General features: G+C 40.1%; 1 protein-coding gene across 4 annotated transcripts in view; it reads right to left on the bottom strand.

Annotated features, from left to right (window-relative positions):
• The window catches only part of TRIM8 (tripartite motif containing 8), a 69354-nt gene extending 54141 nt beyond the window's left edge, over nucleotides 1–15213 (bottom strand). The window contains exons 1-3 of one of the 4 annotated variants that reach the window (XM_072425238.1): nucleotides 15060–15213; nucleotides 14799–14938; nucleotides 1444–2080 (exon numbers count right to left, since the gene is read on the bottom strand). In XM_072425238.1, the coding sequence (XP_072281339.1) occupies nucleotides 1444–2013 (570 nt within the window). In that variant the 5' untranslated portion in view covers nucleotides 2014–2080; nucleotides 14799–14938; nucleotides 15060–15213. Of the gene's footprint in view, nucleotides 1–1443; nucleotides 2081–2555; nucleotides 3690–14798; nucleotides 14989–15059 lie in introns of those variants that run through there. The other 3 variants (XM_072425240.1, XM_072425236.1, XM_072425237.1) reach the window with 3 other exon arrangements.
• Between the last annotated feature and the right edge of the window lie 205 nt (nucleotides 15214–15418).

The raw sequence follows: 15418 nt of genomic DNA, 5'->3' as shown, positions 1-15418 counted from the left end.
ATACATAATGGATGGAACAGCAAAACACAACAAACAAAGAAAAAAATAAGTTATTGCCAGTTCTTGGCACTTTGGTCAGAGGCTTGGACTTATGTCAATGGCAACCATGTTATTTTGGGTATAATTGTTGTTTTTTTGGTACATGGTAACAATCAATCATAAAAAAGAAGTTTACACCACTAACCTTTTTTTGATCCCTAGGCCAATCAAAACAACTATAAAATGCCCCCTATCTCATGTCCTAAAATAAAACTTTTGAGGGAGTATTGGTGCCAAAGCTGACCACTCTTAAAATTTTAGTTGTGTGGCTTTTACACTGAATCACAAGTTTAGTCACTGGCCCAGAACTAGTATACAGACGTGAATCATGTGAAAAAAAATAAAGTCAGTGGATCAGCATGAAAGGCAGCATTTTCAAAGAGGAGGTCAGCAATGCCATTTGTCCTTACAGGTTTCCTTTAAACGAACCCCAGTATAAACCCCTTACACTTAGCCCAACCTAGGAAAGTATTCTTAGACCATTGCCTTTGCCCAACCATGGGATCTAAGTTTTTACTCTTGTTATAGGATAACAAGAAGATCTACCTACAAGTACTGACCTGCCCCCACTGTCTATGCCACAGAACTCTGCTGGGCAGAGACGTTACTGAAAGATCCTTAGCAATGGGAATACGTCAATGTGTGTTGGTGGTCTAATTTAGCAAAGTTTCATCTGCTGGTCCTGCCGGCAGTACAGGACACAGCAGTAACAAAGGTCAACCAATGAACCACAGCAGAGGATAAGGTATTTACCATTCCTGGTAGACCCTTCAGACAATTCTCTCCAACCTAGTGAGTTTTTCGGGTATGGGCAGTGGGACAGGAAAATATAGACTGCTTCCTTCCAGGAAGGCCTACCTAGGTAACATACAACAACAGAGCCTCCTTAACCTGACCCTAGTTATCCCTTAACCTCAACCGTAATGTCAACCCAACCTGGAAAATAACCACTTACCTTTATCCCTAAAACCCAACCCCAAATACTATGAAATCTATACCTTGGCCCCAACTAAAGCACCGGGAGATCCAAAACTGGAATGTGTGCAGAAAGAGCGTAGACCTCTGGGATACAAATCAGCAATGGCAACTTCTCAATACAACCATTGACCAAGACATGGACATTCTATTTAGGAAGTGTGAAATGTGAGTTGTCCAATTCAGATTAAAAATATTGTGACTGGTTGGTGTGGACAATACAAACACTTGTCCTTTCTGACACACATGACCCTACGTGAAGTCAACAACACACAGGTTACATCAGGTTTTCTGGTCAGGGTTCCAACCCCCAGCTGCTTTCATGTACTACCCATGACTGGCAAAAGTTACCAGATGCCTAAAATCCTTATACCGTTCCATTATTTTCCCCCATATTCACTTATTTAGAGTTTGGTAAGTGTCACTTACCCTGATTTCATTCCTTCTGATCTCCACATCGCACACAGAATGTCCTTGATGGGCACCACTGTAATAACAGCAAAACTGGCACACCGCCACCTGCTCAGCTTCACAGTGGTACAGTCGATAAGCATTGTGTTGTGGACAGCTCCAGGCCCTGACGTCTTCGGCTTCCACTAGGAGGTGCCCTCGAGCAGTGGACGGCTGCTGTAGGTGGGTTTGCACATGGGACTGGCAGCAGGGTGCTTCACATCTCAAACAGATCTTCTGAGCAGGAAGTGGAGGTCCCCTTCGACAGAACACACAGTGCAGGATGTTTGGAGGCTTATCTACATTGAGTGAATTAAATTTTTCCACAATGTTTGTCAGCTTAAGGTTCTTTTCCAAGTTAGGCTTCTGATTGTAGGCCTGGTTGCACTCCGGGCACCTTACAAGACCAGTCTCTTTTGCCCAGGCCTCACTAATGCACCCTCTGCAAAAATTGTGCTTACAAGGAAGCTGTACGGGCTCGATAAATACATGCAGACAAATGGGACATATCAGTTCCTCTTCAAAGCAGTTTTTCCAATTTTCCGCCATCTCCTAATAGGCCACGTAGATAAATGTAGATCACGTTCTTGCTTTTACGGGAACCCAAAACGATAAACTAGGAAAAACCAATAAATTTCTTTATCTTAAAATATATTTCAATAGCTAAATGGTTGTTATATCTAATCAAACTTATATATTAATCCCTTAAATAAAAAAAAAATGATTAAGTCAATCTGTTTATAGGTTAACTTCACAGTGCATTCACAATGGATTAAAAAAAAAAAGGAAGCCACTTCGGCGTTCTTTAACCACAGGTTTTAATTTGAAAACCTAATGGACTTCCTTGAAAATGAGTGGAGCAACCAAATTCTTGAGGTTGTTTCCATAGAAAATGATCCTGGATGGAGCTTTGAAAGAGACAGTTCAGCCTCACAGATCAAATTCCAGCCCTAAGCCAGAAAAAAATACCCTCCCACCTCTTCCTTGTTTCGCAAATAAAAAGAAGCATACAAAAATTGCTTTTAGGCTCTGCGTAGGGGGAAAAGAAAAAAAATCAGATCATAAAAGTCTACAAAGACTGTATTTCTTACCTCTCAAAAGGCAGGAACAAAAAAAATGTTGCAAAAATAAACAGGAAAATAAAGCAAGCTGGGGTGGAAATCAGTAGATTAGACTGTGCATGCCTTGATCAAACTGAAAAGGAATTTCTTAACAGCTAATCACATCCCTCCTCCTTCTCTCTTCCACCCCCTTCCCCTGACATGAAAGGTATTTCAGATTTTGCACTGAATCTACAAGGGCACTGACAGTGGGGCCAGGCAGGGAGATATAACAAATTAACACATTCAATTTAAAAAAAAGGAACCTTGGGGGATCATAGAAGGTTCAACCTGTAAAACCCACCATGCAAAAATTAAAAAAAAAAAATAAATATTCAGAGGGCCACCTTTTTCTAAATCAATTTGTCTCAATCAAGGCAACTTCAAAATGTTCCACTGACATTAGATCAAATTAAAATAGAAACATAGCTATGATCAGCCATCTTGATTCTTAATCCTTTTAATAAAATATAGATTTCCAGATCCTAAAAAAATCTTTCTTTTTAAATTTCAGTCTAGTTCAAGTCACTGAGCAAAGGATATAAAGCCAGGATCAGAAATAAAAATACATTGTATCAAAAATATTCTTTCTACAATGTCAGCATGCAGACACCCTTTATGGATCTAACAACAAAAAAAATCAATTTTGGAGATTTTTTTTCTTTTTAATCAGCAGGTATGTTGTTAGATTCCTAGAAATGAAATAGATCTAGTTTTTTTTTTATACAAAAATGAGATCTGTAAAAAAATGAGCTTCTTGCAATGTCAGAAAAGGAAAGCTGACTACCATTAATCAGTATTATTCCTCCATAAAGATGATGATAAAACAGTCATTAGTCCCAAGTAATTGTGCTTCCCTTGTTAGGTCTTCAATGGTGATCCACATCTGTTTCCTGTCTGCAGCCTTTATTCTAGATTTAAATGCCCCGAGTCACACATGCACATAGGAACCCCCTGATCCGATCCTGGTGGAGGGAGATCGCTGCTTCCTAGAAACCCTCGGAGATTTAGGGGAATCCTTGATCTGAGCCCCCCAGGCCAGGGTAAACGCAATCCGCCGGGATGGGGCTCGAACCCGTGTAACCGCCTGTCTGTAGAGAGAGCGGAGTTCTCAGGCAGCTGACTGACTCCCGGTAAGCTCCACCCATTCCCCCCTTCTCTACCCAATCTACGTCACAGCTTTCTTTCTCCTCTCTGTGCAATATACAGGCGCGGGCAGCACAGCTCAGCAGCGACCCCTATCTTTACTTTCAGTTCTGCCTCAGCTTTCTGCTGCCAGCCAGCTTCTTATTCTCACATTCATTTTACCTCAAGTAAACAGAACAAGCATTTTACTTCTCCCAGAGAGAGAATTTACTTTAAGGGGATAAAATGGAATAATGATAAATGCTGGTACATGGCCGTGTGGTGCGTCGTGTTGGGGTCATTCCAAAAAATGACTTTATTTCAGTCGATTTGAAAGGTTTAAAAAAAAAATGTTTTTAAATGATGTGTATGTTTCTGCTGCCTTATGCATGTGCAATTTTATTATTCATGCGCAGATTGCCAGGTGTGCCTTGGGGGAATGTACTTTTTGAACACGCATGTGGAGTTTATTATACATTTATGGTATGCCTTGGGGGGAACACGCATGCGCAGTTTATTGTACATTTATGGTGTGTCTTGGGGGAACTAAATTCCATATGCACATGTGTAGTTTATCATACATTAATGGCATGCCTTGGGGGGAACACGCATGCGCAGTTTATTATATATTTATGGCATGCCATGGGGAAAATTACTTCTGACACGCATGCACAGTTTATTGTACATTGATGGTGTGTCTTGGGGAAATTAAATTCCAAATGCACATGTGTAATTTGTCATACCTTTATGGCATGCCTTGGGGGAATGTACTTCTGAACACGCATGCGCAGTTTATTGTACATTTATGGCGTGCCATGGGGGAAATAAGCTCCATATGCACTTGTGTAGTTTATCATAAATTTTTGGCGTGCCTTAAGAAAATTACTTCTGAAAACGCCTGGGCAGTTTATTGTACATTCATAGCGTGTCTTGGGGGGAACTAAATTCCATATGCACATGTGTAGTTTGTCCTACATGTGCGGGGTGAACTCACTTGAGCTTTGTTGTAAATTCGTGGTTTGCCTTTGGATGTATATTTATGTCATGACTTGTGAATTTATTTCCCCTATGTACAGTCATGCTGTGCCTCCGGATAAACTCACTCCCGTATGCACATGTGCAATTTATTGTACATTTGGAGTGCCTTGGGATGAACTCATATACAGCCTATTATAAATAATGGTGTGACCCGGATAAATTCACTTTTGTATGCACAAGGAGCTTACAATCTAGTGACCCAACCATATTCATAAAGGAGAGAGAGAGAATATAGGGCTCAAATATTTATATTTAATATATAAATATTTATATAAGTACATTTTCACCCTCAGTATGTACTCTTTAGTCTGCCCTGAGCACTATTGCCTGAGTGAAGGTCTTTATGGCAGGATCCCTGGGTATAGTTACTATGCAAGTTACAGATATGTAACTTACATGAACCTTTAACCCTATATGTGATGTCAGTGATTGGGTTACATTTACTTATTTTTTAGTTCCACCCATAATAAAGATTTAATAATATGTACTAAAGCATTGTATATTTATTTTATTCCTTATATCTTCCTATGTAAGAAATGCAGGATGGGTTAGAAGGGGTGGGGGGGGGGACAAAAGAGGGGTGAGATTTAGCCAACAAAGGTTACATTGCAGGAAAATGTTTTTATTATTCATTCACATTAAATGTCATTTTAGACCTTTCCTATTCAAGTGAATGGGAGCAGTTGGGACTTTTTGGGTGTTTTTGCACAGTGCTATGACAGATCATGGTGCAGTTTGCAAAAAAAAAATTGTCCATGTGCAAAACAGGTTGCCTGTAGTACGGAATGCCTCTCCCAGCTACACGGCAGCAGTATGGCACCCCCAGCTACCATAGGGAGTGATGTCTACTTCATTCCAACAAAATTTCAGTGTGGCCCGAATCAAACAAAATTAAGCTTTTGGAAAATCAAGTATCTCAGGATATTTGGACTATTCTGCATCCTCTTGGATCATGATGGAAGGATGGTGGCACCACCCTCACCAAGGCCCCGCTATGGTAGATATTATTATTATTATTAATAAACAGGATTTATATAGCACCAACATATCTTGCAGTGCTGTACATTAAATAGGGATTGCAAATGACAGACAAACGCAGACAGTGACACAGGAGGAGGAGAAGACCCTGCCCCGAAGAGCTTACAATCTAGAAGGTGGGGGAAGTAACAGTACACAACTAATTTTTTTCCAGCACATTTTTGTGCTTTGTTCAGAGATTGCACTGGGTTCCTCTGTGAATCATGATGTTTTAGTGCAAGGCCCTGCACTGAGATCATGTCACCACATGGACATAGAGGATACATTTACCAGGTGCATTATGGGGTTTGACATCATTAGAGCCTGTAGACTGTCTGTTATTTTCCATCAGATAGACCTTATCAGTGAGATAACAGGGTCAGCAGGAAGCAGTGCCTGCTTATGTCAGTAACTGATATGGCTGCCCCCTAAACAATTTAACCTAAATGCAACATAAAAATATATTTTTTTAAAACATTAACACACTTTAATAAGTTTAGATGATCTTTTCACATTTCTTTCTAAACAAAACACGGAGCTGTAGGTCCTTCCCATGGCAGAATAATAACGATGCCAATAAGCAGTGTAACTAATGCCTCTCAGCTGAAATGTATATTTCATAAGTGGTCTGATCGGCATTAAATGGGCAATGCTTGGAATATGTCTTTTTGGGTTATAAATTTTCATGGGAGATAGAGAAAGTCAGAAAAAAATTGAACCTACTGTTAACTTTTTAACTAAAAATCAGCAGTGCTTGTGACTGCTGGAGTCATTGATACTGCCAATCTGCTAAACTATTTTAGCCTGTATCACTTTTCATTTATACATGTAATAGGTGTCTCTTTGTAAATGTGATCAGCTAAAACAAAATCAAAATGTGCATATTTTTATAATTATGAAATGCATATGTACACAGGGTAAATATATAAATTCATAAACTACATGTCCTAAGTTTGGAGGAATTCCTGAGTAAAATATTACCTAGAAAAAAGTACTATATATATATATTGTAAAGCCTGGGCATTAGCTCACACCTCTGCCAGACACAAATCTTTATTGGGATAATTATAAAAAACAGCTTCTTTTCAGCAACACAGGGGGATAAACAAAACAAAAAAAAGGCTTACTTCAGCCTAGTTGTGCAATTGTCCATAGTCCATTAGAACGTCCCCACGATAAGGATGAGTCCAAGACAAGTATCCAGCCTGGGGTTTCTTTGATCTAGGGATGAGCGAGCAAGATTCTTAAACTCTATCTAGCGGCCCATTTGGCCGTTCTCGCTTACCGAAGCGAGAACGGCTAGTGTAAATTTGCTAATCGAGATTAAATTTTCCTTTAAAAAATGTAATTTTTTTCTAAAAAAAAAGTCACGCTGGCTGTGCTGAACAATGAATGCAGCCACGGCTGCATTCATTGATTAGCTCAGTGTGCGATCCCCGGCACTAGAGGTTAAATAGGGACAAGTCTCCCCCATCAAAACCTCTAGTGCTCTCTGATTGGCTGAGGAATCAGAGAGCACCAGAGGTTTTGAATGGGGAGACTTGTCCCCATTTAACCTCTAGTGCCGGGGATCGCACACTAACAGGAGGATTCCCAGGGCTGCATTCATTCATGCAGCCCTGGGAATCCTCCCATAATGATTTCCTGGAACTTCCGATAGGTCCGCGAAATTAGTTCGCTGAAATTTCGCTGACCCATCGGAAGTTCAAGGAAATTTTCGTGAGAAAGCCAGAGGCATTCTCGCTCATCCCTACTACAGTTGAATAATCAAACAAAATCAAATTAGCATCAATAGCTTCCCATGTAACAGCAATACCACTTCTTAGCTTGATTCCCCACAAGCTTAGGAAGGCTACTTCCTGCGATTCTACTTCCTCCTCCCTTTTGCACACCTGAGCCCTTATGGGATTCCCACCTTCCTGCTGGGCAGGTGCAACTCCTGGTGTGTACTCCGATGGACTGAAGAGGCCCACCTAATCCTTCCCCTTCAGTCCAGAGTCCGGGTCCCATGATAACTTGCGAAAATACCGCAACATAGTTGCATAACAGAAAAATAACCAGGGACCAGCGTCCATATATAGGGGAAATGTTCCTTCCGTCCAGGATCCCACCCTGCGATCCTGTACAATATATATACTCAAGTATTAACCAAGAATTGTGTGACCTGAAAATTCCATTAGAAAAAGATTCTTGGTTTATACTCAGATGACACCTAGTCGCACATCCTGTAACTTCATTTTTCTTTGGGCAGATTTGCAGTAAACTTTACAAAAAGGACACAGAACTATCTAGGTATGGCCAACTATAATGCAGAAAAGATCATTAAAGAGCAAGTGACTCATTATAAGCAACTCAAACGCACAAAATACCTGTAAAAAGAAGACAAAGATCAACAGATTAAGACCATTTTATTTTTTATTTTCCAATTGCCAAGATTTTTCTTCTGTGCCATAGGCAGGCCTACAGAGAGAGCTTGTGGTACTTTGTCACATGAAATAACATACGTCCTCACATCTGCCTGCCATTTAGGCCACCAGAAGAAACAATTGAGGAATTCTGGAGTTTTCTTTGATGCAGAATCATGTACTTGTAAAAATTCCAGTCTCATAATTTTAGGTATGTAAAGACATGTACCAGAGGTCCAGTAACCTTCTAGAAATGTAAATGGACAGATTGCAAAGCAGAAATGGGTGAGTGTCATATACTTGTTTATATTTTTTTGAATAAATTATTTGAATATGAAGTTTCCAAAAAGTGTCAGTTCTTGAACATTAGCTTTTTGATTCATTCTCAGTTGATGGTTCAGATATCATTCTAGAGAGTGCATCTTGACTGAAATTCAAAATTTCTATGGTCACTAAGGACTGGATGCTACGCTCCATCAAGTAAATGTCTTTGTTCTGAGAATGTGTCTTCAATAGCCAATGATTCCTTGTTTGCAATGTCATAATTTCTTTTGGTGCCATTCGACGAGAATAGAAAGCACAAAGATGTGACAACATATTAGCCAAGAAATTGGATTCTTGTTTGCTTGAATTCACACTTTTCTCGTTTAATATAAAGCAGGTTACAATTCAGTCTTTAAAGAGCTCTGTGTACATTATTCTGATGTCCCTTGAAAATATTAATATGTCATCAAGGTAAGTCACAACAAACTGATGCAATATACCTTCAGGAACGTCGAATATGAAATGCTGGAGGGTGGCTGGGGCATTGCTCAATCCAAAGAGCATGACCAGGCACTCATAATGTCCGTATCTCGTAGGTCAGGGGTCAGCAAACTGTGGCCTTTAGGCCAGATACTACCTAGCCGATAGTTCGTTCCGGCCTAACGCCCCCTGGCCAATCCAGCCTAATGCCAGCTGGGGGGGAACTGTCAGGGGGCGTTAGGAGCTCCGATGCCGACCCCTTGGAGTTTCTCCCCTATTTACTGCGGCCGGCATTGATACTTCCGCCGGCCCGGTAAATAGGGAAAGCTCCCTGAAGGTAAATCCCTTTCCTCCGCAAAGCAGACGGAGGAGAGGGATTTCATTTCAGGGGATGTTCTCTAGTGGTGGGCAGAGCAATTAGGGCGGGACTGGCCCAGTGTGCTCCTGCCCACCCCATAAATGGCCTAGTGGCCATAAAACTTTGCCGACCCCTGTCGTAGGTAAACAGTCTTCCACTCAACTCCGGGTCAAACTTGGACAAAGTTGTATGCATCACGAAGATAAAGTTTGATGAAAGCCTTGGCTATTTTAAGTCTTTTATAGAGTTCAGGAATCAGTAGAAGAAGGTAGCGATTATTAAGGTATTCTTTTTAATTCCCTGTAATTCATGCTGGGTGAAGTGGCTCATCTTTATTTTCTACAAAAAACGAGGGTGCTCCAGCAGGTGAGTTAGAAGGGTGAATGAAACCATATGCTAGATTTTCTTTTAGAAAATCCTGTAGAACTCTTAATTGTAGCTCAGATAAAAAGTAAATACATCCAAAAGGAATTTGTGCTCCAGGAAGCAACTCGAATTGGCAGTTGTAAGGTCAATGAGGTGGCAGCTGGTCTGCGTTCTTTTTATCACAGAGGTCCAAATTTTCTGGATATTGAAAAAGAAGTTTCTCTAGGTTAGAGATGGTTATTTCATAAACATCTACATCTGTAGATGCAGGCGAGTCTTTCTTTAAATAGTGAAGCAGGCAAAACAAAATTTCTGCCCTGCAAATTATTAGTAGCGTTGTGGATCGTCAACCATGGAATTCATAAAATGACAGGGAATTGTGGCGAAGCAACAAAGTTAAAGTTGATAATGTCCAGTTCCAATAGGATTGTTTCATGTTTGACTAACCCAGAAACAAATGGGAGTCATCCGTTGTCTCCATTGTTAAGGGTGATTTATTGGGTACGCTAGTGATATTATTATCCTAAACATATTTTTAAGCTTACCTAACTCAGAAATTTCACTTTACATAAAAGGGTAGACAACCATTTTATGTTAAGTAAAAATTCTGTTTGTTTAGGTTTTTGCAACACCCTTTTTCCTAAAAACAAAAGGGTGCAGCCTTGCCCCCTAATTCTCGATTGCTTAGGTGATTGAGAATGAAAGGGAGCGCAAAGCCTCCCGGGATACTTACGTCACGCATCCTGGGAGGCTCTTGGGTGCTCCTTCTGCGCATGCCTGGGCATCTGGGGCATGTGCAGAAGGAGCATTTTCGTGAAAAAAGAAAAAGGTGCCGATCTCACGCATGTGCAGCAAGTTTTTTTTCCAACCTACGTCATCCGATCTTACGCCTGCATCGGGTGACTTGGAAGAAGAACCAGGAAGAAGATGGCGCCACCCAGCATGCCAGCTTGGAGGTGGATACTAGGACGACGCGGGACCTGATGGAAGACACCTCCAGATGGATTGGACTGCCCTGCGGGATTGAAGGTAAGTGTATTTTTTTTGTTTTAAGCACTTTTCAGTTTAGTTCCTCTTTAAGTCCATAAAATTCCATGCAGCACCATTCCTGAAGTCAAGAGTTGTCGGGTCCCTTCCCACAGTATGCCTGGTACAAAAAATGTGGTGTTCGAGGAGATAGTTCATTCTTTCCATAGGAGGCAAAGGTTGTGATAAGGATCATACTTCCTCCCTGAAATTTGCAGTTGGCACTGTTCTTCAAAATGTATTTGGGCATGCTGCAGCATAATGCTCAGCGTAGCAAGTGTAAAATATATGATGCCAGTTTTGCTGGGTATTTGGCGTAGTTTATCTCCATTTATCCTAAAGAAGGCCATGTGTAGTTATTTTGCTGCAGAATGGCAGCTCTTTATTTGGGATCAAGGCTCAGAGTGTCCTGGACGGAATGGGTGGGCCAGGCACTCTTACCTTTTTCCAGGGCAGATAAAAAGGCACCAGCCTTAGATACAGGGAAGTTGTAGCCTGAGGCCTAGCTGGAAAGGCTGTGTGAAGTATGTAAGCTGGGAGAAGGTCTTTAACAGTTTAGGTCTGGTAGACCACTAACTGCAAGTGCCGGAGAGAGCTAGCAGACTAAAGTTTATGTTTTCCTGACATAATGAGATAAATTTGATCCCCTGCGAGGGAAACCCCTGGAAATTGCTTTATTTTTGGAGTTTTTTTGTGGATAAAAGTGGGCATTGAATTGGACTTCACCAGTATAAACTGATGTGGAATTAGTTCTTAGTGTATCAACGGGAACTGTATAATGTCCATTCTCCTCTGATTTTCATTGTACTGATGTTTTTGGTTTTATTGTTCCCTGTATTGTAATATGATCATTATTGAATTATTTGCTCTTTCTCTTTTGTAAAACTCATAAAAATATTGAAGCCAAAAGTGGGCATTGAATATTTCAGAAGTAAGTATTTTGGTGCTAATCTCCTACACAAGGTTTTCCACAATAAATACAGATTTTGTTCTTGTCTCCTCTGTGTTTCTGAAACACAAATCCCCTTATAGCATCAGTTTGCATGGGCTCTGGGCTTGTGCTGGAGAAAGATTAGAAGATTCTAATGGGAAAAAATAAGAAGTAGGTTCTTGATAGGCAGGTCTTTGTCTCTCCATTTTTCTTTACATAAATCTTCTGTCAATTCGGATACGGAGCTTCATGAAAGCCGCAAGGTCTGTAGATGTGTCCATCCTAGCTAATTCATCTTTAATTTGTTCAGAGTGCCCTTTCCTGAAATGGAAACCTTGTTCACTGTCATAGCAAGTTGTATCTGCTATCCAGTGACAAAACTCAGCAGCATATTGTGCTACTTGGAGTCTGCACTGGCGGAAATTAATAAGTATGGCTTCAGCAGTAGTACAATTTGGGTCATACAAAATAAATGGCATCAAGAAATTCTTGGAGACTATTCCGCATAGGATGATCCTGCTCCAAGTAAAGGCACACCCATGCCAAGGCCTCATCAGTCAGTAATGAAATTCTAAATCCAACCTTGGAGCAATCAATGTGAAATCTTGCAGGTTGTAAATGCAAACAACACTGATTTAGGAAAACTCTATGCAGCTTGGAGTCTCCATTAAATTTTGCTGGCAGGGTTCTCCAGTTGTGGTAACGTCAGATTTATCTTGCAGGATAAGAATATTTTGTTGCAATTTCTGTACTTGTATTTGTAGTATCTGGATGACCTGTGCTTGATTTTGCACAGCTTGAGTTAGGTTGGTAATCTGCTGAGACAGAGCAAGATCCACTCCATCGGTCTCCATCTTATTGGCCTGATTATTCTATCAGGAGTCTGCGGACACAATATGGAGCCGGGAGCCGGAGCACAAAGCAGGCAGAGTTAATTAGTAGCTCTCAGGGGCAGGAGGCTGATCTGTCACGCAATCCAACAGGATACAATCAATGCCAAAGTCCCAATGGTGATAGCTATGCAGCCATCATTGAGAAAGATAATATGATGAACCACAATAACCAGATAAAGGGAACAGGAAGCTGCAACGTTTAAATAGGAAGTCAATCATTCTGATTGGTCACAGGAACAGAAACAAGTGAAAGCAATCCAGTAATCAGGATCCAGGAATCACTAAACAAAGTTCAGGTCAGATATATCAAAGTTTTTAGTAGCAGCAATGTAAGCAAAAGTTCAGAGTGTAGAAGAACAGGGTTCAATCCCGAGTCCTGTTTTCTTCTGGTAATATGCCTTGATTTATATTCAGATTGTTTTATATACATAAACATATACATGTGTTTTGTTTTTAGGTGGCCTATAGTGTAATCAATGACATACTAGTGGGTGCACCCACAGGGCCGTATGTGGTCAGGAAAGCAAGCAAGTATATCAAAATATGTAGCAATCACACAAAACTTACTACAATACTTAATACTCTTTATTTAAATGCATCAGCTTTGCAGGATTCAGTTTTCTACATTCAAACAAAACTAATGCTGGCAGCGTTAAACATCTTTGTTTGTGGTATTGGTAGAATCTGTGACGATAATATTATTCACAGCTCATAGTACATTAGTGTGGTGGTCAGTGGGAAGGACAATGCTTACATTGCTGGCCATTGGAAAGAATATCCCACCTATACCCACAGATACTCATAAAGGCCATTGGTGTCAGTTAAGCCGACCCGAGAGTCACAAAATACTCATTGATCAAGGAACCCCTAGCAACCTCTGGAGGAACCCTGGTCGAGAAACATTGTGCTACATTTCTGTGCGATGTGGTTCATTGGGCAGCCTATTGATGGATTTACCTATCGTAACGGGCCATTTCTTGCTTCAGCAAAATGTTGCTAAAGACGAAATCCTATTTCTGATCTTGTCCAAATGCTACATTTGTTTCATCCAAAAACATATTCCAGTTTGCACATAAACTGTAGAATCAAGCCTGAGAAATAAACTATAAGTATGAAGAACTGAATGTACAGCATGCCAGCTACCACAGTATGGGTCAATGTTCCTTGCCAGCTGAATTTTGAAGGAGTGTCAGCAAAGAGACATACTTTTGTCCCCTCCCAGCTGGCTAAAAACAGGAGTTCATATGAGGACAGGATCAAGGAACGGGAGAAGGACAAAAAGAAGAAGGAACATTTGTGGAGGACGGCAGGGATATGCTCCAAAATTCCAGCCCACTAATGGACCAATACTCAATGAAACATCTGCAGACCTATTCAATAAAACAATGCAAAGAGCAGCATGCAATATGAAACCCATCATCAGTCTGTTAGTGATTGCACAGTTTGTTATAGATTCAGTAATAATTATGTAGTGTGAGCACATACCTGAAAAGTAAATCCCCATACTTTACACGTGTTGGCAAATTCAAAGAAGATTATGCAGTTTGTACTATTATGAGTTTTTCCAACTTTGCTTTTTGGTCAGTTTGATAAATCACATATTTTGAACTAAATGTCAATAAAGCGCCACATCCCAGATATCAGTATTTATATATAGGTAGAGATTCAAAATGGAAGGACTTTTAAGGCACCTAATATATAAAAAACATAACTTTTATTTTGTCCATATTAAAATATTATGGTATTTAATATAAATGTTAAAACAGTATTCGCTAAAACAGTGAATAAGTGTAATAAAAGCACATAAATCAATCACATATATGTCATTTTCACAGTCTCACACATGTCACATTTTCAACGTATTTCGCAGATATATCTCCGCTTCTTCAGGAAAATATGGAGACTGGTGAAATTAAGATTTCAAACGCCACTAACTGTGGATACCTTCTTAAGATTGTACGCAGATATTTCAATAGGAGAAGATGGTGACATTATGACAGGACGCAAGGTGAGGATATCAAATTTGTAAGCAGGATATATAGAGTGCCCGTTTGAAAGCTGTCCTCGTTTTATATATCAGGTCCCCTAAAAGTCCTTCCATTTTGAATCTCTACCTATATGAGGTTGTACTTTTAGCTTGTAATGTGTTAGTCAATGAGGATTTTCCCTTACTTTAGACTTTCTGACGAGTTTACAGGATAGGAAATGAAGAGAAATCTCCCTGAGACACAGATGTAAAAAAACAAAAATACTAATCCCGTACAATACCCAAATGTAATACAAAAGTTTTGACATTAGTTATTTATTGCAGTTTTTAATGATCTCACTCACCCTTCTATATCAGGACTAGACTGGAACCTCTCCCTTTGCCCTTGTACATATTATAGGTATGCAATGTCCTGTAGTCTTCAGAACGATGAAACAGATTACAGAGCGGCACAAGCGCAGGGTGATTTCAGCTGACAAGGTTTCTGGCAAGATCAATAGATTTATATTATTTTTGCACTCATGTTTTCAGTTCTAAATATAACCAATAAAAAGGAAGTAAATACGAGAAGTTGATTGTTAGGGTTTACGTGCATTATAACTCACCCCTCCTCCTATATCCAAAATATTAAATGTTCTGGAGTTGGGTTCACAAAATGTATTGAGCAGCATAAATAAGTAATATGTGTCTGAAATGTGAGCAGCGTGTTGTCCTAGGATTACCAGCTAAATTAGGCTGAAAATTCCTCATCTCCTACAGCTCCATTTTGGTATATCGCAGCCTGTTCTACCAGTTCCTGCAATGTGGAGGAGGAAGAACAAAGGCTGGCTGAGATCAAGTGACTGAAGTACTTTCCTGTACACTGAGCGGATCCGTCGTTTGTTAATAATCAACATCTTGCATATCATAACCACGGCCGGTTACTTTTACAACATACCCTGAACCTGCAACAATGCAAGGCCTA

The sequence above is a fragment of the Pyxicephalus adspersus genome, chromosome 10 (assembly GCF_032062135.1).
Source record: "Pyxicephalus adspersus chromosome 10, UCB_Pads_2.0, whole genome shotgun sequence".
In the NCBI taxonomy this organism is placed as follows: Eukaryota; Metazoa; Chordata; class Amphibia; order Anura; family Pyxicephalidae; genus Pyxicephalus; species Pyxicephalus adspersus.
Note: the sequence above shows the minus strand (reverse complement) of the source record. Positions and strands in the feature narration are given on the sequence as shown.